The 26,729-nt window shown below is 49.0% G+C and overlaps 1 protein-coding gene across 1 annotated transcript in view; it reads right to left on the bottom strand.

Moving 5' to 3' along the window:
• The window catches only part of NUP43 (nucleoporin 43), a 173,610-nt gene that overhangs the window by 23,753 nt on the left and 123,128 nt on the right, over positions 1-26,729 (bottom strand). The window contains exon 7 of the mRNA XM_086927313.1: positions 7,596-7,718. Coding sequence (XP_086783439.1) covers positions 7,596-7,718 — 123 coding nt within the window. The remainder of the gene's footprint in view (positions 1-7,595; positions 7,719-26,729) is intronic.

Here is a 26,729-nt window from a genome sequence, read left to right as displayed (position 1 = left end):
CATTAAAGAAGACATTCTTGTGGTTTCTCTGACAGCTGTATATGTATAATTTTGGAACATGTGTCCACTGTGGCACAGATTAGTGAATTAGATAATTATTGACTCTTGTTGTGTGCAATAGGCATCTTGTTTTTTTGTATGTAACGTTTGTTCTGGGAACAGACGCACTCGAGGGGTTATAGGGCTTATCCCCTCGCCTACATGCACCAACACCAAATATTTATAATTCTATTTACCTTGCGTTTACAGTAGCCGAGCGCCCCTTTCCCACTACTCTAAAAACCCTTCAATTTGTTACAAATGCAGTTAATTGCCAAAGCAATTGTGTGCAGGTGATGGTGCACTTTGCAAATACACGCAAAAGCTCAATCTCCATGCACGAACATATAGGAGAGGAGGCGGGCGATCTTCACCGCTCTCCACCATCAAAACTGAATGCTGCCACGGGCGCACGGCTGGCGCGCAGAAGGAGCCTGGCGCCAGGACCCCTGGTCCTGGCCTCCCACCCCCAAAGCTACACTACCGGCAGTAGCAGCTGCTTGCCCTAAAACCCAATGAGATCCTGAGGGGGGAAAAGAAAAATGTAAAATTCTGGAACGGGATTGGAGGCGCACTTATGATGACACTGCTAAAATACCTATAGAAAGGCTATAAAAACATACCATAACCCAGTCCAAAAGACAAAAGCTTCATTAATTGCAGCTTCGATTGCCTCCAGTTCCAACCCCTCTAAAACCATCTTCTCCCTCATGAAAGATATGTTGCAACCTCCTACAGGAACCAATGACACCATTTCTTCCAATACCCAATGTCACTCACTGGCAAAATTCTTCATGAATAAAGTTGAACACATTTACTGCGCTCTTGACATGAGGCAAAGCTCCTCCGAACTCATGGCAACCCCTACCTCGATCACATTGCCATACTCCCTAGAAATTCTGCCACCTGTGTCTCTTGAAGAGTTAGCTACTTTAGTAGCCAGAGTCTAATCCGGTTCCCCCGATGAACTAGTAAAACCAGATATTTTAGTGAAATTCCACAGCTGTCTTATGATGGAGAGCCCGAAATGCATCATCAACTCCCTTCAACGGCAGAGATTCCTAAATCTTGGAACCATGCCAAAGTTGTCCCACTACTAAAGAAGTCCACTCTCGATACATCTCTGCCGGAAAACATCCAATCTATTTCTTTGCTTCCATATCTGGCCAAAATTATGGAATCCCATGTCAACAGCATCCTGACTAAATATCTACAGTCCAACCAAATTTTTGATACCGCTCAGAACTGGTTCCGAGCCAGACATAGCACGGAATCAGCGCTCATGGCGGTTACAGAGCAGCTGTGGGCATCACTAGATGAGATTGGTACGCCCGCACTATTTCTACTCGATCTCAGTGCGGCCTTTGACACGGTCTCCCACAAGATCCTTCTCAAATGGCTTGAGGAGATCGGGGTCAAAGGCTGGGCTCTGGCCTGGTTTGACTAGTTTCTATCATAGCGCTCTTTTTAGGTCCACGCCCCCCTTATCGGTCCAGTATCTACCCTCAAAGCTGCGGTGTTCCCCAAGGCTCGGCCTTGAGCCCCACATTGTACAACGTGTACGTCCGCCCTTCGGCTCTTGTAGTCAAAGAACGTAACATCAAAATAGTATCTTATGCAGATGATACCCAGCTGGTGTTCACCTTTACCAACAACCCGGCCATAGACCAACTGAAATTCCGTGGAGATGTCCTGGCCATTTCAGACTGGATGACAAACAACTACCTACAGTTGAACTCTGCCAAAACGTAGTTGCTCCTGGTAGGCCGTGACACCCATAAATTGGATTACCAGTGGTGGTCTGCGACCCTGAGCTTCCCTCCTCAACCAAAAAACGCTGTTAAAGACTTGGGGGTTCTGATTGACACTGCCCTCTCCTTTGAGCCTCATGCAAAAAAAAAAAAAGTGGCTGGTACTTGTTTCGGCCAACTGCGCAGCCTCAAACTCATTCTGGGGTTCTTCGATGCTCCTGCTCGTCAACTGATAGTGCAAGCGGTGGTCCAATCTCGCCTAGACTACTGCAAAGGTCTTCTGCTCTGCGTCAAGAAAACAGTTAAAGCAAGAGTTCGACGAGTACAGAATGCAGCAGCACGTACTCTTTTTGCCTTTACGAGGCAGTGCCACACCTCCAATCTTCTCCACCGTCTTCACTGGTTGTGCATTAAGCAGAGTCCAGTTCAAAACCTTATGCACTACTCGTAAGATTCTGCACGGCCATGGTCCCCAATTTCTGCAGGAAGTCTGCACTGCCAGTTTCCCTACGCGCGCACTACACTACGGCGATCAACATCTGCTATGCGTCCTACGTAAAGAAAGGAAAAGCATAATCCTCGCCTCCAAGTCCTTAATAGAACTGAAAATTTCCATTACAATAGCAAGGACATTTTTAATTCTATGTCAGGCCGGGAGGGGAGGATTATGCTATTCTGTCTCCACTTTACTGAATAGCAGCCATTCAAAGTTCAGTGAAACAAACTACTATTCCCATGAATCATTAGGAATAAACACAAACAAAAATGATAGTGTGGAGAGTCCCCTTTCCTCTGCACCAATTAAAGGGATCCAAGGTGATGATACTGTCAATTCCCTCTCTTTCTTCGCTGCTTGCAGCCAGATAAGTTCGATTTCCCTTTACTCTCAGTGTTATGACTGACTGTATGGTTTTTCATTGATTTGCAATTTTGGATCGTTGTCTGGTTTATTACAACATTCCCTTGTGTTTGGTGCCATTTTCTCTGGTATTTCACTGTATTTAATTGGCACCTCATGAAGCGTTCGGTACCGATCGCGCTCGCCGTTCATTCATTGCTGACGAGCACCAGTCTCCGACTTAGCCGTTTTCGTTTTGCACGTTTTATTAATCCTTTCAGGTTTACCTGCCGCGAGTCAACCGCTACTCGGCTGTCTTGCGCACGGCCGTGGAGTGTTCGGGTTCCCTAGCGGCCGTGTTTAGTTGTGCGGGCTCGCGGTGCTCATCTCCCGCCGCTAGAGGTCACCCGTGTGCTTATCTTGAACGCAGCATGAGTCGCGACATTCTGCAAATTTTTCCCTGTCAAGCCGCATCACCGCAGGAGAGCACTGCCTGTCGGTTCCACCCTTGGGGTCTGTAATACTGCAGTTAGGCAGCTTTCTCATCGCGTACGCCCCCTGCTGAACGTCCGTGCTGTTGTGGGTCCGTACCTGCCATTAACCCCTTCACTGCGGCGGCTATTCCGCCGCAGTGCTAAGGGGGCGGGGCGGCCGCGCGGCGGCCGCATGCTGGTGACGGAACCGCTCCGTCACCAGCGTCGGTTGACCTATGCTTGTGACGGAGTGGTTCCGTCATGGCCCGCCCCGCTCAATAGAACGTCAGCGCAGGCGCGAAATTCGCGCCGCGCAGGCGCGCCAAGCGGGCCATGACGGAACCGCTCCGTCATCAGCACAGGTCACCCGTAGCTGATGACGGAGCGGTTCCGTCATCAGCACTCAACGGGTTAAGCAGCAATCTCTGCACTTTCTTTTCCTGGCCTAATGGAGTTCTTCTAGGAGGATGCCTATCAGGGTGACACGTGGGAGGAGGACCCACTTACTGCTCTTCAGTGGGATGAGGACTTATACGACGCAGCCTCCACCTGCCAAACGTCCCAGGGAGCGCCTTGAGCAGGTTTTCCTGGTGCAGAACCCCCCCACCAGAGACACCCACTGCTCGGGGGATAGTAGTCCAGGGGATAATGACTGTGCCGGCCAATCCTGCCCCTGGCGCACCTCCTGACTGGAGCCTAGTTCAGACACAAAAAACCTCTGTGCTGACATGATGGACCCAGATGACGTCCTTCACCCTAGGTCTTCAGCCAAGGTACATCGCTAGCAGGATCCGTCGGCTGTTGAAGGCCACAGCCAGCAACGGTCTCAGGGCGGAGTGCCCCCGGCCCTCTCTGGAGGGGAAGTAGCTGCCACCCCCGAAATCGAACCCCGCATGGTGACGCTCCTTCAAAAGTTTGTCAAGGACACTAAGAAGGGTATTGAAAGGTCTTGGCAGGCTTGCCAAGACAAGCTCCTAGACGACCTAGAAACAATAACCAAAATCTTCGACATGGAGGAGGAAGCTAAACTGTCAGGGTCCCTGATTTCCCCAGAGTACCTCTCCTCCTGGGCCCAGCGCGTAGTGGTAATGCCAACTGCGCTATCTCCACAAACGGTGCAGGTTCTTATTGATTAAAGTAGACTCCAAACTTGGGGACCTGGCCAATTCTTAGGCAGGGTCTGTTGTGCCGGGCAGCCTTTTCGGAGAGCCCTTTATCAAGGGATTAGGGAAGTTCGTAAACACCTTTACGTCTTTAGACAAGGGACAATCCTCCATCAGAAGGGTGTTTCACCCTCGGGTTTTCCGCGGGAGGGACGAGGCAGAGGCCGCTCGTCCTAACCAGCATAGAGGACAAGGCTTCAATCATGGACCGTACCAAGATCCGGCCAGGTTCCGCAACTTCTTGGGGCAAGAACAGGGGTGGCAGATGTGGTGGCGCCTCTAGCTCTTCCTGTGAGAGTGTTCTCCCATCTAAAAGTGGGGGGCAGTCAGGCGCATTTTTTCCAGGCCTCGATTTCCATCACCAGGGATGCCTGGGTTCTAAAAACCGTCCAGGGGTTTCACATAGAGTTTTACGGGGAACCTTCACAACCTGTCCCTCCACGCTCTCTCTCCTTTTTGTCCACTGACGTTACATTGGTCGACCAGGAGGTCCACTATCTGCTGGACAAAGGAGCGATTGTGGAGACCCTACCCAACCCCAGAGGTTTCATCAGCAACCTCTTCCTGGTGGACCAGACGGACAGCGGCCAACGGCCCGTCACCAACGTGTGCGAGTTCATCGAGTAGCTGGTATACAGCCACTTCAAGATGGAGGGAATCCATATCCTTTGCGATCTTCTCAGATCCAACGACTGGATGGGGTGCCTCGACCTAAAGGATGCCTATTTTACGATCCCCATTTTCCCTCGCACAGGAGGTTCTAGCAGTTTTATCCGGCGGAATAGGTGTACGAGTTCTCCACTCTTCCATTCGGCCTTTTCTCCGCCCCTTGATGTTTCACCAAGGTTCTCCGGCCAGTGATAGAGCGTCTGGTATGAGACTCATTGTATACCTGGACGACATTCTTCTGATGGCTCAGTGCCGCATCACTCTAGCTCATCAGCTTCAGTCAGTTGTCAACCTTCTTCTGAGCCTGGGCTTTGTGATAAACGACGCAAAATCCACTCTTGTCCCAGCCCCGAGGGTCGTTTTTCTCGGTTTCTTGATCGACTCAGTAGAGTCTACTCGCAGTCTTCCGTCTCGCAAGATGGCGAAAATTCGTCACAAGATCAGGAGAGTCCTCTCTCAGTCTCAACCCTTCCTCAGACAACTAGCCCGTATTTTAAGTCTCCTTTCGGCCTCGATCAAGAATACCTTCCCGGGCCCGCTCCATTACAGAGCCCTCCAGTGCCTCAAGGCACGCCATCTACGCAGAGGGCTCTCATACTCACAGAAAGTGACCCTATCAGAGGATACCAGGGAGGAACTACAGGAGTTGCTTGGTCTCCACAGGAACAGCAGTTACACATCAACTGTCTGAAGCTTTTGGCAGGATCATTTGCGATCCAATGTGGGACCAAGGATTCAATCCGGTCATGCATCCTCCTCAAGATGGACAACATATCGGCGGTCTGATACATCAACCATCTAGGGGGCACACGATTGAGAGCACTCTCGGACCCGGCAGCGAATGTCGGGCAATACTGCCTGGATCATCATATTTCCGTTACAGCAGAGTATCTTCTTGGCCAGGACAATCAAGCAGCAGACTTTCACAATGTGATTCTTTGGAAACTACACTCGGGAGTGGATGGAGGCGCAGCCGCACCTCAGGTGTGAGACCTTCTAGTTTACAACTTCATTAGGAACTGCTAACTACCCACATGTGTCTGCTGTCTAAATGACAGCAAGTGCACGGACATGTGCAGACTTCCAGTCTGTGAAAATCAAGCAGACAGAGAACGATGAAACCTGTTCAGAAGATGATGAATGTGAATGATAACATTTTGTTTATGTTCACTCATAACATACATTGCCTATGTAAGATGTAACAACTACTATATGAAATTGCATGTGAAAATTATGCAACTAATCAATATCAACATCATGAGGAATGCAATGAAGTTTTATTGTTATTTTAGGGACGATATTATTCCAATTATTAATCATTATTTTTAAATAGTGAATTTAACAAATCTGGTGGAACTAGATGCATTTTTCCACATAAAATGATGAATTTGGGTGTTATTTATCAAAAAAATTTAAATTATTAATTTTTTTCGCCTATGGTTGCTCATCCAAAATTATCAAACAAAATGCAGAGTGATGACTTGCCATCATATTTTCCATCTCTAGACATCTATACTTTGCAAAAAATAACTTTAGGACTCCTCCCCTTCCAAGTGGTACCAACAACCTAAATTTGGGATCATTGCTCATGGCCTATGCCTCCCTGTTCCAGATACAGGGATACAACATGCTACAAGAGGCCTTTTGTGCAACTGACCAGTGGCAAAAAAACTGAACTGCACCCTGCTGTGGGCTTCGGTCAGACACCCTGCAAGTCTCTACGTGCCTCTATAGAGGGGCTTTAGAGGTGTACTCTATGTGGAGACTGAGAATTAAAGGACTCAGTTAAAAGGTAACATCCTTGACCATGATGACCTTGGCTGGTGTATCGCCCCACGCTCCACCGTGGCCAGCCTCAAACTGCACCTGGGTCCCAGTATATCGCAGTCATTGATCATCATTGTCAATTTGTGCTTTTTTGGCCCCATGTTAAGCCGGTCTGTTCTGCCCATAGCTATCAGGGGGACGAGCTCAGGTTGATTTAGTGGCTTTGAAGGTTCAGTTTGACATTGATTTTTAATATTACTTGAGGTGGGTAGTCCCACTCTTCAACTAATACCCCAAATTCTTACAGGAAGCATTAGTATCAAATTCAAAGGTTTAGACCTTCCTGAACTCTTTCTCAAAAGGTGAAATTAACTCACTCTGTTAACATGAGGAACCCCATAGGTGTTTACAAGGACACCAGGCATTATTTAAATCTCTACATGACCCCTCTCTGATCTTTTCAGAAGCTTTCAGATCATTGTACAGTTTTACAGCTTATGATTAAAAAAAAGAAAAGTAAAACTTTTTTTTACACTCGAAGTAAAATATTTTGTGAATCACATTCCCTGATGGACGTGCACATATTTTCATTACCGCCATTCACATTTACTCCAGCTTTACTATGTAGCATAAAAGTTGAAGTCGGCTTCTATGCAAATTTTTTGTCATTAATGTCATACCGGACATAATGAAAATCACAACAGGTGCACAAATCAAATATTAGAGCGCTATGAAGACTTCAAATCAAAATTATGCAAATGTTGTACTTTCATCTGACTATGCATGTATGTTTATATTTGAAATAAAATCCGAATGCGGTTTAGTCAGGTGATCAAAATAATCACCCTTTGTAGCAAGACTGCTTTCTTATGTAACAATGAATCTCATAACATACCTGTTTGTAGGAAAGATGGTTTTTCAGATACATCACTAGATGCATCCCAGTGCCAAAGTGATCCATCTTCAGAACATGTGAAGAGATGATTGGGATTCGAAGGATGGAAATGGACTTCCCACACTACGTAAAATTATAAAATACATATTTTCATTAAAAGAGCACAATCAATTGTTGCATTGTTCAATAATTACATATATATATATACATATATATACATATATATATATATACATATACATATACATATATATATATATATATATATATATATATATATATATATATATCTATCTATCTATCTTATTAGGTTAAGTTATTTTCACTGTTAGTACATTTGCAAGCCTGTAACCTTGCACAAGAGAGGATACCAGCCGACACAGCTCTGTACCAGCCATTTCAAGTTAATTTCACCCATAACACTAAAAAGCTTGCATTTTACAGTGCTACTCAACTCAGTAGTAAGAAAGCTAAAGTCTGCATGCATGATCCCTTTGTGTAAATTATTTTTTATCTAGTCAACCCAAATAAATAGAACAGTGCTAGAGATATGTACTGTTTGGGTCTACTTAAAAATGGTTGAGCATTAGCAGGTACAGTAATGTCCCCTGCATTGTATACAGGAATATACCGTTGCCCTGAGTGACCCAACTGTATTTGAAAGTGGAATACTAACTTTTTATAGGCCCAACCTAGATTGTGAACTAGCCTGTGCACTGCAGCCTAGGCCTGCCCTCGACATCTCAAGATCCTAATATCTTTATGACCTGGAAGGGCATACCACACATGCCCTCTTTTGTCGACATTGGACTACTGTCCTTATTCAGGGGATGCTAACAAGAAGCGGTAGTAGCAGCATCACAGTTGAAGACTACTCCAGCCTATACCTTTTTTCTTTGTCTGAAGCGAGTTTGCCACCATCCCCACAAAGTTAAAGCTTTTACCTCAATGTGGCACCAACAACACTGCACTGACATTCAGTGAGTGTGTGAGTGAATGTGTGAGGGTGAATGTTTTTGTGTGTGTTTGTGTGTATACATAGTATATGCGAGACACATCTTTGACTGAGACACTATTTGCAAAGTGCGTATGTTTACTGGGACCAATGGGATCAATTCTGGATGCCCCTGGTTTAACATGACACAAAATGGAGGATGAACACACCTTCAATTAGAGAGTGGTGACGTTTGAGGGTGGTGATCCAGACACTCAAGTGAGAGAGGACAGAGACAGGGCCACCCTTAAAAGTTGTATAAGGACCATTTCAAAATGGATTACAGATTAGATTTTCCTGAGCACTAGCATTTGGTGGATTGATGGGGTGGGCTAGCATATTTTGATAAAGCGGAGGACGTTTCTAGGCCGGACCATCCCTTTTGTATTTCCATGATTGCCACTCCAGTAAGGCTGCTGAAATCCAGAAGTATAGTCTTTACACTTCATTGTGCCAATGTTTTGGACACTCCAGCTTGGAACTAGCATCATCACTACATGCTGTGAGAGCAATCCCCTGCTCAAAGGCTGTATCTGCACTATTCCACAATCTGGACGTCACAGTTCCCGGTCTGGGAAAGAAATTTGAATGCAGCACCAAACCCACCCCACTTTGGTCTTTTTCCAAGTTCTTCTTGAACAAGGGATTTCCCCTCAGAGTACTCAAAGAGCTGTTGTGAGACCAGGGCTGGGTCTGTAGGACACCCAGTCTCCCAAAGATACGGCACATCAGATGAAGTCAGGACAACATGCTGGAGAAGTTCTGGGTCTGCCTAGAAGCATGGTCTTTGTGGTAAATTGCAAACTAAAAACCTTGCACCACGCAAAATCTTGTCTGGTTCACCAGGAACCCGAAGGACTGTTGCTACAGCTGCCAAAGTGAGTTGCAAACTCAAAGAAGCCATCATAACCAAAGCAGGAGATCTACATCATTGTGGAGGCTGCAGCTGCCGCAGACAAGCAACCAATGTCTGACTTGACCTCCAATGGTCCAAGTGACAAATGTAAGGCCGCGGATGAGCGATGCCGAAGATGCTGCTGGCGTAAGCCGACATGCACACTCTCCTGTGCCAACCAAGCCTCGTTTCTGCTGAATAGGTAAATGTGGAAACCAGCCTCACTAGACCGAGATGATAGCACAAATTAAGTTAATCCGCAACAGAAAGTGGTCCTTATCCGTGAGATTCTTTGGGCTAAGAACTGTTCGAACTGACCTACAGGTTGAGTAAGCAGTGATAGCATTGTTAAACTTGCACCTGGGCACCATTTTACCTAAACTGTACTTGTGGGGAGATCATTAAAGACATTGACAGCCACCCTAGAGCGCATACTACTTTGAAATGAACCCATAGGTAAGATAGTTTAAACTTGTAGTGGTACCTTATCTCTATATGCAGTAGTCTTTACTGCTGTGATATTAAAGGCCCAGTTTTTGGAGGCAAAGTAGGATGTATAGTGCCCTAACCACCACAGTTTTGGCCCAGTAGCCCACGCCTGCCCGTCCCCCATGAAAGTAGTTAGACTGCATGCCTTGCATATTTCACGATGCTAGTGAGGATGTGGGCACAACCTTTTTTTTTATTTTTTTTTTTACAAATTTAACATTAGGGTAAGTTGGAAACCGGAACAATGAGCAATTAGATACTTGATATTGAGTAACAAGAAGGGAGAGCGCTAATAAAGCACAAGTTACTTAACTTCGGTAACGATATATCTGTAAGAAACAGTAGTTAGTATTAGATTCCTTACTTTAGAATATCACCAGGCGTCAGACTGGATTCGGAAACTTTGCCCGTCGGTAGGCGTCGTCTGCGACTCTGCGTCAGTCGGCGCCGGGATGACGACGCGGGAGTACTTAAACGCCACCCTCGCACGCCAACGTTAGTTTCTTATACATAGCTTTTCCGCGCCAGAAACGTAGAGCCATGATAAAAACCAACACTGGTGCCATGAAACAAGGGCCCTGAAAGGGGATGGCCTTAACCCTAGATATCGGTTTGCAGAACGGGGAGGATGGGTGGGGCAGTTAGGAATCTTATACTGTTTCTTACAGATTGAATATGCTACTTACTAGTATGCATCTGTTCTTGGCATGTAGGGCTGCTGACATTCATATCCGTGCATAGATCGCCGCCTAGTGTTGGGTCCAGATGATTGCACCTTGTGGTCCTGGAAGAGTCTTCGAAGTATCACGAGATAGGTGGCTCCTCCCCTGGACTACAGTGCGCATGGGCATCGACTCCATCCCCAGATTGTTTTTTAGCCATTGTGGTCAAGATGGAGTGAAACTCAGTGAATGATGACCATGCTATGAGTATATATGTGAATACTGCAGCTGCTACAGGCGCCGGGGAGGAGGGCGGGCGATATGAATGTCAGCAGCCCTACATGCCAAGAACAGATGCATACTAGTAAGTAGCATATTCAGTTCGAGGCATGTGGGCTGCTGAATTCATATCTGTGCATAGAATACATAGCAGTCCCTCCATTAACGGCGGCCACCCGTGCCAGCTGCAGCAGTTTGGAAAAGTGTCTTGAGAACATCCTGCCCTACAGCTGCCTGCTGTTTGGAGTGCACATCAACACAGTGTTTAAATGTTTAGTAAATGTGTGTGTGGTAGACCATGTTGCTGCTCTACATATGTCCTCTAAGGGAATGTTTCCAAGGAAAGCCATAGAGGCCCCCAACTTCCTGGTGGAGTGGGCTCTTGGCGGAATGGTAAGAGTGCGTTTTGCTTTTGCATAGCAGATCTGGATACATTTAACGATCCACCTAGCAATACCAGCCTTGGAAATAGGGTTACCTTTGTGGTGTGGCGCAAAGGCGACAAAGAGTTGTTTAGTCTTTCTAAAATCCTTGGTCCTTTCAATGTAATACAATAGGGCCCGCCTAACGTCAAGGGTGTGGAGCATCCGCTCCGTCAGTGACTCAGGATTTTGAAAGAAAACCGGTTATTCGATTGTTTGGTTGATGTGGAACTGAGACACAACCTTGGGGAGGAATTTAGGGTTAGTGCGGAGCACCACCCTGTTGGAATGAATTTGGATAAAAGGCTCTTGTATTGTGAGGGCTTGCAATTCACTGACCCGCCGTAGCGATGTAATTGCTACGAGGAAAGCCACTTTCCACGTTAAGAGTTGAATCTCGCAGGAATGCAGTGGTTCAAAGGGAGGACCGATCAGTCTGGTAAGAACCACATTGAGGTTCCACTCAGGAGCTGGTGGAGTCCGTGGCGGAATGACTCGTTTGAGACCTTCCAAAAAAGCTTTGATGGCAGGCACCTTGAAGAGCGAAAGGTGTTGTCTATTTTGGAGATACGCGGCCATCGCAGACAGATGAATGCGAATGGAAGTATAGGCCAGATTACACTTGTACAGATGGAACAGGTAACGGATGATGTCTTGAATGGAAACATCAAGCGGGTTAAGGTTGTGGTTTGCACAATAAATGGCAAACCGCTTCCATTTTGCTGCATAGCAGGCTCTAGTAGTTGGCTTCCTTGCCTCCCGAATGATGTCCATGCAATTGGGAGGTAAGTTTAGGTAGCCAAACTCTAGGACTTCAGGAGCCAGATCGCCAGGTTGAGCTGTTGCGGATCTGGGTGCTGAATGTCGCCATGGCTCTGCGTCAGAAGGCTGGGGGTGAGACGTAGCCTCTGATGTGGCACCACGGACAATTCCAGAAACGTGGTGTACCATGGTTGACGAGCCCATGTTGGAGCAACCAGGATGAGTCATCGAGTGTTGCCTGAGTTTGCGTGCCACCAGCGGTATCAGTGGTGATGGGGGAAAAGCGTACGCAAATTTGCCTGACCAGTTCATCCATATCGCATTGCCCTGCGACAGTGGATGTGAGAATTTGGCGGCGAAGCTTTGGCATTTTGCGTTCTCCTGAGTGGCGAACAGGTCGATCTCTGGATGACTCCACCTTTGGAAGTACGGCTGGAGTACTGATGGATGTATCTCCCACTCGTGCATTTGGTGGCTGTGCCCGCTGAGCAGGTCCGCCATCTGATTGTCTTTGCCTGGGAGATGCTCCGCCATGAGGAAGATGTTCCTCTGAATGGCCCACTTCCACATGCTCTGAGCCAGATGAGACAGCTGCGGAGTGTGTGCCTCCCTGCTTCTGAATGTAGTACATTGCCGTCATGTTGTCCGTCCGGATCAACACGACCTTGTTGCATAGATGTACTTTGAAGGCCTTTAGTGCCATGAAGATTGCCATCAGTTCCAGAACATTGATGTGCATCTTCCCCTGTTGCTGCGTCCATAGTCCCTGCACAGTGTATTGGAGTACATGCGCTCCCCATCCCTGGAAAGAAGCGTCCGTTGTCAGGATAATCTGTGGCACAGGCTCCTGAAACGGTCGGCCCTTGCAAAGGTTTCGTGGATTCCACCAATGCAGAGAGTTGTACGCCCGACCGCTCACCAACACTAGGTCTTTCAACTGGTTGTGAGCCTGAGTCCACTGACGTGCTAAGCACTCCTGAAGCGGACGCATATGTAGTCTCGCGTGCGGGACAATGGAGATGCAGGAGGCCATCATGCCTATCAACTGCATGAACACTCTCGCTAGAAGCGAGTGTTGAGGTCTGAATCTTTGGATCAGCGACTGAATGTTGTTGACTCACTGAATTCGGCTGTGCTGTGGCCGCCAGAGTATTTATAGTCGCACCCAGATATTGCCGTATGTGGGCGGGCTGGAGATGGGACTTTGGATAATTCAGTGAGAAACCCAGATCGTGCAGAAGGTGAATGGTGTGGGACACGTGGTCGGCACACTGCTGGGCCGACTTCGCCTGAATGAGCCAGTCGTCCAGATAGGGGTAGGCGTGAATGTTTTGACGTCTGAGATGTGCCGCCACCGTCGCCAGGCACTTTGTGAAAACCCTGGGTGCCGTGGTGACCCCAAAAGGCAAAACCTTGAACTGGTAGTGCTGGTTTTGTATGGTGAACCTGAGGTATTTTCTGTGTGAAGGATGTAGTGGAATGTGGAAGTAGGCATCCTTCAGGTCCAGAGTTGCCAGGAAGTCCCCCTGTTGAAGCAGTGGGAGAACCTGCTGCAGTGTGAGCATGTGGGATGGTCTGAGGGATCCGTCCTTCTTCGGAATAAGAAAGTACAGGGAGTAAACTCCCGTACCCCTTTCTTGCAAGGGCACGCGCTCCATTGCCCCTTTTTGCAGCATGACTGTGACCTCCTGCTGCAATAAGTTCAAGTGCTCGCCGGACATAGGACGGTGCTTTGGGGGTATGTTGGGTGGAGTGGATGTGAGCTCCAGACAATAACCGAATTGGACAAGTGTCCCGACCCACCTGTCCGTGGTGATGGACTTCCACACTGGCATGAACTGCTGGAGTCTCCCCCCGACCGGTGTTGCGTGGTCGGGGGGCAGCGACAAGGCGTCACTGTTTGTTGGCGGTGGAGGACCTGGAGCTGTTGTTGCCACGTCCTCTGCCCTTGGTGTTGTTGCCGCGGTAACCACCTCGACCCTTGTTGGAATAAGAAGTTTGGGTGTTGCTTTTGTAGAACTGCGCTGACTGCGAGAGTTGACCCATTGAGGTGCCCCTAGTATTGGAGCGACAAAAGGACCTACTCCGAAACTGCTGGGATTGCAAGGCACCCATAGATTTTGCGGTGTCGGTGTCCTTCTTCATCTTTTCAAGGGTGATATCAACCTCAGGGCCAAACAGGTGATCTGGGTTGACCGTTTGGTTCAAGATGGTAGTTTGAATGTCCGGCTTGAACCCAGATATCCTTAGCCATGCATGTCTACGAAGCATAACGCTAGTGTTAATAGCGCGTGCGGCGGTGTCAGCCACGTCTAGCGCGCACTTTATGGAAGCATTGGAGATAAGCTTGCCCTCCTGTATCAACATTTCTGCTGCCTCCTTATATTGATCTGGCAAATGCTGTAAAAGGGTCTCTAGAGTGTCATAGTGTGCCCTGTCATAACGTGCCAGTAGCGCCTGCGTGTTGGATATACGCCACATATTGGCTGCCTGCGCTGCCACCCTTTTCCCTGAAGCCTCAAAGACTTTTGATTCCTTGTCTGGGGGAGGAGCATCACCTGTAGTCTGTGAGTTGGCTCTTTTGCTGGCATTGGAGACAACCAGGTAATCCAGAGGCAACTGTCCCTTGATATAAGTTGGATCAGTGGGCGCCGTCCTGCACTTCTTGTCGAATCTCTGGTTGATGACCCTCGCCCGGGTGGGCTCTTTGAACACCTCAGCTGCGTGCTTCAAAACACCCTTCAGCATTGGCAGAGTCTTTACAGTCTTTTCAGAGACCGAAAAGGTGTCAAAGAGGAAGTCGACGTCCACTGGGTCAGCATGGAGCTGGACGTTGCGATTGGCTGCTGCCCTCTCTATGAGGGCATTGAAGGCCGCAGAGTCCTCAGTGGGGGAAGTCTTGGCTGAGAAAAGCTGAGGCTCCTGTCCAGAATGCGGGTCCCCAGGATCGCCACCAGCAGACCATGGTTCAGTCACATCCTCTGGGTCTGTGTAGATTGGATAGCTGTACTCATCCTCGTCGTCGCCTTCACCTGCCTCGACATTGGAATGAGTGGGCGAGAGTTTGTGAGCCTGTGGCGAAATGGGCTCTATCAAGGCAGGAGTACCAGCAGAGTCCATCTTCCTTTTGAGTGGAATCTTGTATGACTCCAATAGTGGTTCAGGGGTGATTTTTCTTTTCAGGAGGGAAAGTCTGCCCGTGTTGGCGTCGATAAAATGCTCCTGACGCTCCTCCTCTGCAAGTGGTGGTTGCCGGGGACCACCAACGACTGTTTCGGCGTCGAAGACACCTTTTCGGGCACGGCGGCCCTTGGTTTAGCCGCGAAAGCCTTCGGCGCAGTCTTAGGCGGCAAGGTGAAAAGTATCGGCGTAGGCGTCTTCGCCGGTTTCTCCAGAGGCTTGGGCGGCACAGGGTCCTTCGGCTCGACTGCTGCGGCCCCTTCCCTGATTCGTTGCAGGGACTCCGTAACCTTCTTAGTGAACGAGGCGGATGGACGCGCCGGTTCGACAGTCTTTAGCGGCTGGCTTTGGAGCGGAGACCAAGGATGCACCCTTCGGAGTCGACGCACTCGGCAAGGCAGAGAGGGACTTCGGGTTATCCTGCCACTTCTTCAGGTCGAGAGTGGACCTTTTGGGGTCGGCGACCGTTTTTTTGCCTTCGAGTCGACCCTTGCCGGCGTCGACCGTCTTCGGCGCCGATGCGGCTACGTCGGACCCCGTAACCTTCGGCTTCGATGTAGTAGCCTTCGGGTCGGCCATTTTGGCATGGCTCTTCGGCTCGACGGCCATCTTCGATTTCTTCGGCGCCGAGGCCTCCGAAGTCTTCGACCCGACCAGTGCGACCCGCACTTTCGGTTTCGATTTTTCTGGCGTCGAGACCGTAGGTTTCACTTTCGGTTTTGGAGGCACCGGTAGTGATTCTGTATCAATGTCCGTGGCCGGGCCGGAAGGCGGAGCCGTGGAACGTACATCAAGGTCTCGGGTAAGGCCCGAAGGCGATCCCTCGACCTGGGCCTCATGAGTTTGGACGGCTCCGGAGTCAGTCTGAGGAAGCTCCTCGTCCGAGCTATCCTCTACGGTGGCAAGGGCCCCGTCGTCGTCCCCTACCTCCTCGACGACTTCATCGAAATCCTCGGCCTCTGCGTCGTATTCTTCCTCGACCTCCGACGCGGGGTTAGATTCCGTGATCTCCTGGATATCGTCGTCCTCGACATCCCCAGCATCGAAGATGTCCGTAGGCGGTGGGGCAGATTGCTGGGCCTCCAGGCGCGCAGCTCGACGGAGCTTGAGCGTTTTCTTGGACCGGAACCTGGAACAGGCCATACACTTGGCCTCGTCGTGGTCCGGTGACAAGCACTTGTTACACACCGGGTGTACATCGATATGTGGGTACATCGAGGCACACACCGGGCATCGTTTGAATGGACTTCGGTCCATGATGGATGAAGAGTCTGGAGCGTCGACTAGGCCCCTCCGCGCCGAAAGCACGCGGAAGAGTAATGTCGGTTCAGAGCCGAGAAGTTACGAACCCGAACGAAAGACAATACCGACACAAGTCCTAAAGACCTTTTGGTCTTAAGCAAAGTGAAGTTAAGAACTATGGATTCCGATAGTAGGGAACCGAACACATCCGAACCCAATGGCGGAAAAAAACAATCTGGGGATGGAGTCGATGCCCATGCGCACTGTAGTCCAGGGGAGGAGCCACCTATCTCGTGATACTTCGAAGACTTTTCCAGGACAACAAGGTGCAATCATCCGGACCCAACACTAGGCGGCGATCTATGCACAGATATGAATTCAGCAGCCCACATGCCTCGAACATTTCATTACCGAAGGTAAGTAACTTGTGCATCTGAAAGAAACAGGTTAGTATTAGATTCCTTACCTTAGAATAAATACCCCAGCAATACCAATCCCGGAGGTGGGTCTGCGAACCAATGATCACACCAGAAAGTCCTGGAGAACGGAACGGCCGAAAAAGTCATCTCTCCGGACCTGGCTGTCCAGGTAGTAGTGTCTTGCGAACGTGTGCAGCGAGGCCCACGTAGCTGCCTGACAGATGTCCTGCAAGGGGACTCCCCGGCCCAGGGGAGTAGCTGCCGTGGCCCAAGTGGAATGGGCCCTCAGCCCAACAAGAGGTTCCTTTGTAGCCAAAATGTAGCATACCTTGAGGAACAAAACGACCCACCAAGAGATGGTCCGCTTGTGCACCGCCCGACCTTTCTTAGCGCCCATGTAACAAACAAAGAGTTGGTCATCCACCCGGAACTGGCGTGTGCGATCCAAATAGAAGGAGAGCGCACGTTTTGGGTCCAGACGGTGGAGCCTCTCTTCCTCTTTCGAGAGATGCGGAGGCGGAAAGAAGGTGGGCAAGGTAATGGGCTGCCCGATGTGGAAGGCTGTGACTACCTTGGGTAGGAAAGAGGGTCTTGTCCGCAACACAACTTTGTCCGGATGGACGGAAAGGAAAGGAGGTTTAGAAGAAAGAGCCTGGAGTTCACTCACTCGCCTGGAAGAGGTGATGGCAACCAGGAATGCAGTCTTCAGAGTAAGGAGATGAAGAGGACAGTTATGAAGTGGCTCGAAGGGAGGGCACATCAGATGTCAGAACAAGGTTCAAGTCCCACTGAGCCATCACGAAAGGAACAGGAGGAAACATGAGTGATGCCCTTCAAAAACCTATTTACAACTGAGGACTTGAACAAAGAGGGCTGATCAGGTAGCCTTAAGAAGGCGAAAATGCCAGAGAGGTATCCCTTGATAGTGCCCAGAGCAGAGCCCTGCTGGGCAAGAGAGAGAAGAGGAGAACCTCTGAAAGAGGGGGAGAAAGGGGATCCACAGCCTTTGCTGTGCACCATGCCTCAAATTTGTTCCACCTGCAGGCGTATACAGAATTTCGTGGAGGGACGCCTGGTGCCAGAATCACATTACAAACTTCAGGAGGCAAGTCAAATGGCCTCAACTGCCGCCGCTCAATCTCCACGCATGTAAGTGGAGACTGGACAGGTTCAGGTGGAGGACCGTCCCCTGCTGCAGCGACAGAAGGTCCTCCTGAAGAGGCAGACGAATCAGGGGATTGACAGACATGCCGAGTAGCTCGGGATACCAGTATCTTCGTGCCCAGTCCAGAGCCACAAGGATAACTTGGGCCCGGTCGCGTCTGACCTTCTTCAGCACTCTGGGCAGAAGTGGTATAGGCGGAAAGGCGTACAACAGACCGCAACGACACTCGCAACGAAAAGCGCCTCCGATCGAGTGCCGCCTTGGAAATTCCATTGCACAGAACTGATGACATTGCACGTTCTCTTCTGTGGCGAATAGATCTAACCAAGGCTCTCACTGTGGTGAAAGAGGCCTTGCACCACGTCAGAGTTCAGACGCCATTTGTGATCCATCATGCATTACGGGTGAGTTCGTCCGCCCTGGCGTTCAGGGAACCTGCCAGGTGTTGAAGCACCAGGGTCACGCCCTGATGTTTTAGCCACTGCCAGAGGCGCAGAGCTTCCTGGCATAGGGTCCACGACCCCACCCTGTTTGTTGCAGTACCACATGGCGGTGGTGTTGTCAGTGAATACCTGCACTACACTCCCCCGGAGAGAGGGGAGGAATACCTTCAGTGCAAGCCGGATCGCCCGCAGCTCCAGAAGGAGGATGTGGAGCCGGGACTCCGCCGGAGACCAGAGGCCTCTGATCTCCACCTCTCCCATGTGGCCCCCCCCCAGCCCTGGAGGGACGAGTCAGTCACAACTACGTGCTCGGGTTGGGGGAAGGGAGAGGGATCTGCCTCTGACTCAATCGCGGTCATTGAGCCACCACTGCAACGGTCTTGCAGTGCCCTCCGAGATCAAGACATGGTCGGACAAGTTGCCCTGATGCTGGGCCCACTGAAACTTCAGGTCCTACTGAAGAGCCTGCATCCGCCACCTAGCATGATGCACCAGAAGGATGCAGGAGGCCATCAGCCCCAGAAGCCGCAGCGTCAACCTGACCGAGACTCGGGACTCGGGATATCGGCTGAAAGATCGGAATCAGAGCCTGAATATCCCGAACCCGCTGTTCGGGAGGATAAACCCGAGTCTAGAACCACTCCATTGAAGAGGAGCTTCTGAGAGGGACACAGGTGTGACTTCGGCACATTGATGGAGAACCCCAGCAGGTGCAGGAGGTCGGCCGTAGTCTGGAGGTGGCGGACGACTGTCTGAAACCCCAACCTGCGCAGATGAGCTGCGACCACCACCATCACTTTCGTGAACACCTGAGGGGCGCTGGTAAGGCCAAAGGGGAGCACAGTAATCTGAAAGTGCTCGTGGCCTACCGTGAACAGCAGGTAACGCAGGTGGGCCGGCAGGACGGGGAAGTGAAAATAAGCGTCCTGCAAGTCCAACGCTACCATCCAGTCTCCCAGGTCCAGGGCAGCTAAGACCTGGGCCAAAGTCAACATCTTTAACTTCTCCTTCCGGAGGAAGCCGTTGACATTCCGCAGGTCCAAGATAGGGCGCAGGCCCCCTTTGCCCTTCTTGGGAACCAGAAAGTAGTGAGTGTAACAACCAAACCCAACTTCTGGCCCAGGAACACGCTCGATGTCCCGCTTGGCCAAGAAGGCCGATACTTCCTCTTGCAGAAGTTGCAAGTGATCCCCCGACACGCAGTGGTACTGCGCTGGCATGGCTGGAGGGATCGCCTCGAAGGGAACGAGTAGCCCCTTCGAACGATTTGCAGCACCCACCTGTCCGATGTGACGGTGCGCCAGTGGAGGAGGTTATGGCGAACTCTGCCCCCCACTGGCGTCACATGGGCCTGAAAGCTCGGACTAGGAGGGTTTTGAGGTGGATACTGCAGGGGTAGGTGTGGACTGACCTCGCCGTTGTCCCCAACCGCCGCCACGGCGGTTGCCACGTTCGCCACCACGCTGGATGTTAGTCTGCGGGCCGTGGCTGGCAGGACGTGTGGGGGCGCCCCTTCCTTGGCCGCGAAAGGCAACAGTTTGCTGGCGCGGGGCAGAGAGGCCCAAGGACTTGGCCGTAGCCCTGGAGTCCTTAAAGCGCTCAAGCGCACTGTCTGCCTTGTTGCCAAAGAGGCGACGGCCATCAAACGGCATGTCCATAAGGGTGTTTTGGACATCAGCCGAAACGTTGGCGGACCTCAGACAGGCGTGGCGACGAATCGCCACCTTCGGTGCCATTGCCCTGCCCAGCGAGTCTGTGGTATCCAGCCCACACCGGATGGAATACCGTGCTGCATCTCGACCCTCCACAAGGGCTTGGGTGAGTTTAGTCCGGACCCCCTCCGGACATTGTGGCAGCACGTCCGTCACCATGTCCCACGGAGAGTGGGTGTAACGGCCCAAGAGGCACGCGGTGTTGACTGACCGCAACCCCAAACTAATTTAGGAGAACATCTTTTTACAATACTGTTCGTACCTCTTGGATTCCCTATCGGGGGGAGCCGTCGGGAATGCGGTCTGGGAGTTAGAGGCCTGGATGACCAGGCTCTCGGGGGTGGGGTGGGTGGACAGGAAGCAAGGGTCGCCCCGGAGCCGGGCGGTGGCGCCTGGCCACGTTCCTATCTACAGGCGGACCTGTAGCGGGCTTGGACCAAGTGCCCAGAAGAACGTCTGAAAAGGCTTCTTAAACAGCAGCAGAGGCTCAGCCAAGCTTGCCTGGTTTTTAAGGACCTCAGTGAGGAGGTTAGTCCTCACGGCCGCGACGGGGAGCCCAAGACCTTGGCAGCCCGCGCCAGCACCACACTATAGGCAGCCCTCTCCTCCGTAGCCACGGTAGGAGTGGAGACAAATCCAGTGTCGGTGAAGTGTCCAGACTACTAGCCTTCCCTAGCTCACCTGTCCAGTCCTGAGAAGACTGGCAATCACGTTCCAGAGGGTCCTCGGACCCCTCCCAAACCTCCTCGCCATCCATCTCTTGATACTCCGGGTCAAAGGATGGGGCCGGGCCGTAGAAGTAGAAATCTCCTAGCGGCGTTGAATACGCCGCCGAGCGACGCTGCTCCGACGCCGGACCCAAATCGAGGGTAGGACCGGGGACGGCGTCGTCCTGGGACGGCGCCGGGGGAGACACCCTGGGGGCCGGCGAAGAGCGATGACTTCTTGTGCCTCTTACCGGAGGACTTCGCCCGAAGACTGGTGACTACTCCTGGAACTGTGGTGACTCCGGCCCCGCGACCGGTCCCTTCGACCTCCTTCCGGACCGGGACCTCGAGCGGCACGTGGCTGACTGCCGGAGCTCGAGTCGCTTGCTGGACCGCTCCCGTCTAGCTTTGGACGTCAGGGCCCGCCAGATGGAGCAGGACTTGTCGTCGTGGTGGTCGGGGCCCAGACAGTGAAGGCACTGGCGATGGGGGTCGGTAACAGACATCAGTCGGTTGCAATCGATGCAGGGTTTGAACCCGGGCATCGCTACCGGCACCGTCAGACTCGAAAGACTTCGAAAGATGATCAAAAAGGATCGAAAAGATAGTCAAAAATTGACTAAGGGTACAACTTTTTCCGGATCGGCGCTTGCTGGCGCGGAAAAAAGAAGAACTGACGTTCGCGCGCGAGGGCGGCGTCTATGTACTCCGGCGACGTCATCCCGGCGCCAACGACAGACGCGGAGCCGCAGACACCTACCGACGCGCAAGGGTACTGCTACGCAAAAGTTTGCGGCTCCAGTCTGACGCCTGGGGATATTCTAAGGTAAGGAATCTAATACTAACCTGTTTCGTCCAGATACATGAACCAATTGTTTTAGTTCAAAGCTCACATTCAATGAATCAGGATTTGTATAACACAGCACTGTCACCCCCAGGGTTATCTGAGAGCACCATGTCTCAGCCAAAAAGCCAGGGCTTGAGTTTCTTTCTGAAATGCACCAGGGAGGGAGGTGTTTGGAAGTGGGGGGCAGGTCAATCCAAATTTCGGGAGTGATGTAGAAGAATGAGGGTCGGCAGAGGGCTTCTTTAGGAGATGTTTCCATCTATCCGTGAAGGCTGCTGTGGAGACAGAGGTGTTGATGCTGGCGAGTTTAGTGCCGATTGGGTTGGTTTCGAGGTTGAAGACACAGTGGGTGAAGGGTCAATGGGCGCACTGGAGTGGATGGAAGACAAATATTGAAGCCAAATACAAATCTGAAACTATAACCATGCTGTTGTACTGTATGTACCATTTGCTTCTTAACATTAACAGTAGCTTAATGCAGAATTTTACTTCAAGAAAGGCGATTAACTTCGTAAAAATGGTCAGTGGCACAACAGCAATTCTAGGCTTTATTTTAAGGTCTCGTCTATTCTATCCAGTTAGGCGAGATTATAGTAAGCAGTCCGAAAAGTCTACCTAGCTGCGGACCGCGTACAGTTCATGTGAGCCAGGCGTGTGAGGCAGATGCGTGCACATCAAACACCTTAGGCCTCGGCATCAGACTTCAAAGGAATCCGTTCCCAAGTGCCCCCCCGCCATCAGACTTCAAAGGAATGCGCTCCCGCTCCGCCGCCACAGCAATGCCGAGCTTTTTTTTCCCTCCATTTCGCGGGGAAGCCGTGTTTTGTTCGGCGTTCTTTGCACCTTTCTCGGTTTTTTTCTGTACAAAAGTGAAAGCCTACCGTGCTTGTTTACAGTAGCCTTGCTCCTCAAATGCTGTTGCTGTGTTGCCATCTCTCTAGGGACACTCAGCTTGAAAACACTCGACTTGCTAGCTGCAATGCTATATCCGCTATGCTTTGCCTCTAGACACGTTGATCCCTCGCATACTGTGCAGACTCTGCCCCTCCTGATTCTGAAACTGACCAATGCAGTCACCACGCAGTCTCTCCAGAGTGATACTGCCGCCCAACACCAATTCCCCAGTAGGGCTGAGCCAGTAGCAGTTTCACTGCCCATATACCACAGAGGCGGAACAAGTTGCAGAGTTTTGTCACACTCTCTTCCAATCCTCACTACCGCGTTTTTATTCATCCCAGGCTTGTTTTATTTAATTATTCCCTTGTGGTCCGGCCGCGCAGCCAATGCTGGTTTGTAAAGTCTGCACTGTATTGTAAGGCTGATTAGTTGGTGGTTTACTTAAGAGATATTTCTAGCAGTTTGACTCCATCATAACTCATGCCAGCACAACTCTCGGCAACAAGCACTTGCACGCACATTAGGTTTAGGTTTAGTTTTACCTGCCCCTCTCTCTATAACAAGTATTAAAGCAATATCTGTCCGGGCATTTTGAAAGAGTTGGCTGAGCATGTACAATGGTGTGCATGTTATCTGTGTTCATTTGCATGTTTCTGGCTTCTCGGAGTATGCATTAAGTGTATTCAAAATTATTTACACAAGTGCAACGTTACCTCAAACCTATTGACTGCAACATTATGCCCGGTGTTACCACCTTGAAACAGAGGAAACGATTATTTCAAAATGGGCCATGGATTACCACCCATTGCCCACAGTACATCAAGAATTACCACCATTCTAGCTCAAGTTGAAAAGACAACATTGTACCAGGGGTAGTCATCATGTCATGGATGCCCACAGGTTGCAAAGAATTGCCATCTTTGTGCCAGGGCCATCATTACAGTGGGAGTAGGTAGAGGACATCATGCATTGGATGGCCACAAGTTTGCTAAGAATTACAATCCAAGGGAAAGCATTTGATCCGAGTGGGCACACTGACATACCCACTCCCATGCACTCATGGACACCTATAAGGGCACACACAAACATGTATGTAGCGTTGATTAATTTTGTTTATGCTCATCTTCAACTGTTATCCTGGCTCCTGCTACTGTCCTGACCACACACACGCACACACCCGCACACTCACGCACACGCACACACACGCACACACACGCACACACACGCACACACACGCACACACACGCACACACACGCACACACACGCACACACACGCACACACACGCACACACACACACACACACACACACACACACACACACACACACACACACACCCTCACCAGCATAGCATAACAAAACATAGAAAACAAAACACAGCAATAGCATAGCAAAACATAGAAAACAAAACACAGCAATAGCATAGCAAAACATAGCATAGCAAAACAAAACATAGCATAGCAAAACAAAACAGCATAGCAAAACAAAATAGCATAGCAAAACAAAATAGCATAGCAAAACAAAATAGCATAGCAAAACAAAATAGCTGAACAAGACATAACAAAACATGGCTTAACCTCTTAAGTGCTGCGTCGGGGCGTTGGCCGACGGCAGCACTACCTCCCCAGTGCTGCGCACGACCATTGGACGTCCATTCAGCACTAGTTCCAATGGACAGCGCAGCACTGGGGAGGGATATTTGCGCGCATCTAAGGTGATAAAACACAACACAGCCTAACAAAACACAACACAGCCTAACAAAAATCAAACACAGCCTAACAAAACAACACAGCCTAACAAAACACAACACAGCCCAACAAAACACAACACAGCCCAACAAAACACAACACAGCCCAACAAAACACAACACAGCCCAACAAAACACAACACAGCCCAACAAAACACAACACAGCCCAACAAAACACAACACAGCCCAACAAAACACAACACAGCCCAACAAAACACAACACAGCCTAACAAAACACAACACAGCCTAACAAAACACAACACAGCCTAACAAAACAAAACACAGCCTAACAAAACAAAACACAGCCTAACAAAACAAAACACAGCCTAACAAAACATAGGCTATGTTTTGTTAGGCTATGTTTTGTTAGGCTATGTTTTGTTAGGCTATGTTTTGTTAGCCTAACAAAACATAGCCTAACAAAACATAGCGTAACAAAACATAGCGTAACAAAACATAGCGTAACAAAACATAGCCTAACAAAACATAGCGTAACAAAACATAGCCTAACAAAACATAGCCTAACAAAACATAGCCTAACAAAACATAGCCTAACAAAACATAGCCTAACAAAACATAGCCTAACAAAACATAGCCTAACATAACATAGCCTAACAAAACATAGCCTAACAAAACATAGCCTAACAAAACATAGCCTAACAAAACATAGCCTAACATAACATAACAAAACATAGCAAAACATAACAAAACATAGTATAGCTTAACAAAACACAACAAAACATAGCATAGCAAAACAAAACATAGCATAACAAAGCATAGCATAATAAAACACAACAAAACATAGCATTGCGTAACAAAACAAAACATAGGATAACAAAACAAAACATAGCATACAGCATCACTCAGCACCACCACAGCATCACTCTGGGGCACCTCAACATCACTATGCGCTACCACAGCATCACTGAACGCCTCAGCATCACTCGTTCGCCATCACAACATCACTCAGAGCCACCACATCATCAATCTGTGCAATCATTCAACACCTGGTTCAAATATGTTCTCTCAATGTTTCAAGCTTAATTACAAATGTAACAAAAAGATGTTAATATTTCACTTCTGTTCTTGGATTTTCGTCACAATAAAATACACTGAACATAATCTTCACAAAAGTTATTTACAAAACTTTAAGCTATTGCCATTATAAATTACAATAACTTTTATTTAAGTATTAATTATTGAAAAAAATGTAAAAGCCATTGTTATTTGTAATATCAATACATGCAAGTCACGTAAATACAACACATATTGCATTACAAATGCTATAGGTGTCACATTTGCGAAAGTTATAACTATTGGCATTGTAAATGACAACGCTATTAATTTTACTATTTTCAAAAACAAAACAAATAAAAAAATTGTCATTTACAATACCAATAGCTCAAACTTTCCTAATGTGAGACCTATTGCATTGCAAATGCTTGTTCTTTCTTTCAAAAACTTTTATTCGATTGACATTTAGTAAATCATAAAAAGTACATCAGAGTTCAAATGGAATTACTTAAAAACACAATATTATTATACAGATAAAAACTAAGTGCTTAAAAACATTTGATAAAACCATTTTACAAATTAATTCTGATGAACATGAAATCAGGGAGACGATAACCCAATTTTACAGCGTATTTTCAAACATGATTTTAAGAAAAGAGCTACATATTTGGCTACATGTAGTGAGTCTAATAGCTGAAGTGCCAGAAAGGCTGGCCGACAAGTTCTCAGCCCCATTTGTCGAAGGAGTGGGATGATCCAGCGCTTGCGTGGTTGCACATAATATCGGCAGAACAAAGTTAGGTGGATGGTCGATTGAGGTGAAACACCATCACATGGACATTTGGTCAGATCGTGGGACCAATTTAGCTCAGTGGGGAAAGTAACAAGGCGGAAAAAAGAATTAAAACGAAACCTAGTTAGAACAAATTTTTCGTGGTTAGATAGGAAAAAGGTTAAGTACGGCTGAATACCAGGGGAGGTTTGGACCATTAGGATCTGCACATTTGTTGGCTTAGATACTTCACAAGAGAGGCGTAAATCCCTGAGATGGTTAAGACCGAGATTTTTCAGAGCACTTCTACTAATATCAGATGTTGAAGAGGGCTCTGTGAAGTAGGATGTGCGGTTCAAATCCTTTAGAAAGTTGGAAACATACAGTAACCAGGGAATTTTTTTCCAATTAGCCAAGGATAAACAATCAGATATTAGAGAACGAGTTAAGTGGCATTGGGGTTTATTCCAAATACGGTGCCATAGA

The sequence above is a fragment of the Lissotriton vulgaris genome, chromosome 6, assembly GCF_964263255.1.
Source record: "Lissotriton vulgaris chromosome 6, aLisVul1.2, whole genome shotgun sequence".
Classification (NCBI taxonomy): Eukaryota; Metazoa; Chordata; class Amphibia; order Caudata; family Salamandridae; genus Lissotriton; species Lissotriton vulgaris.
Note: the sequence above shows the minus strand (reverse complement) of the source record. Positions and strands in the feature narration are given on the sequence as shown.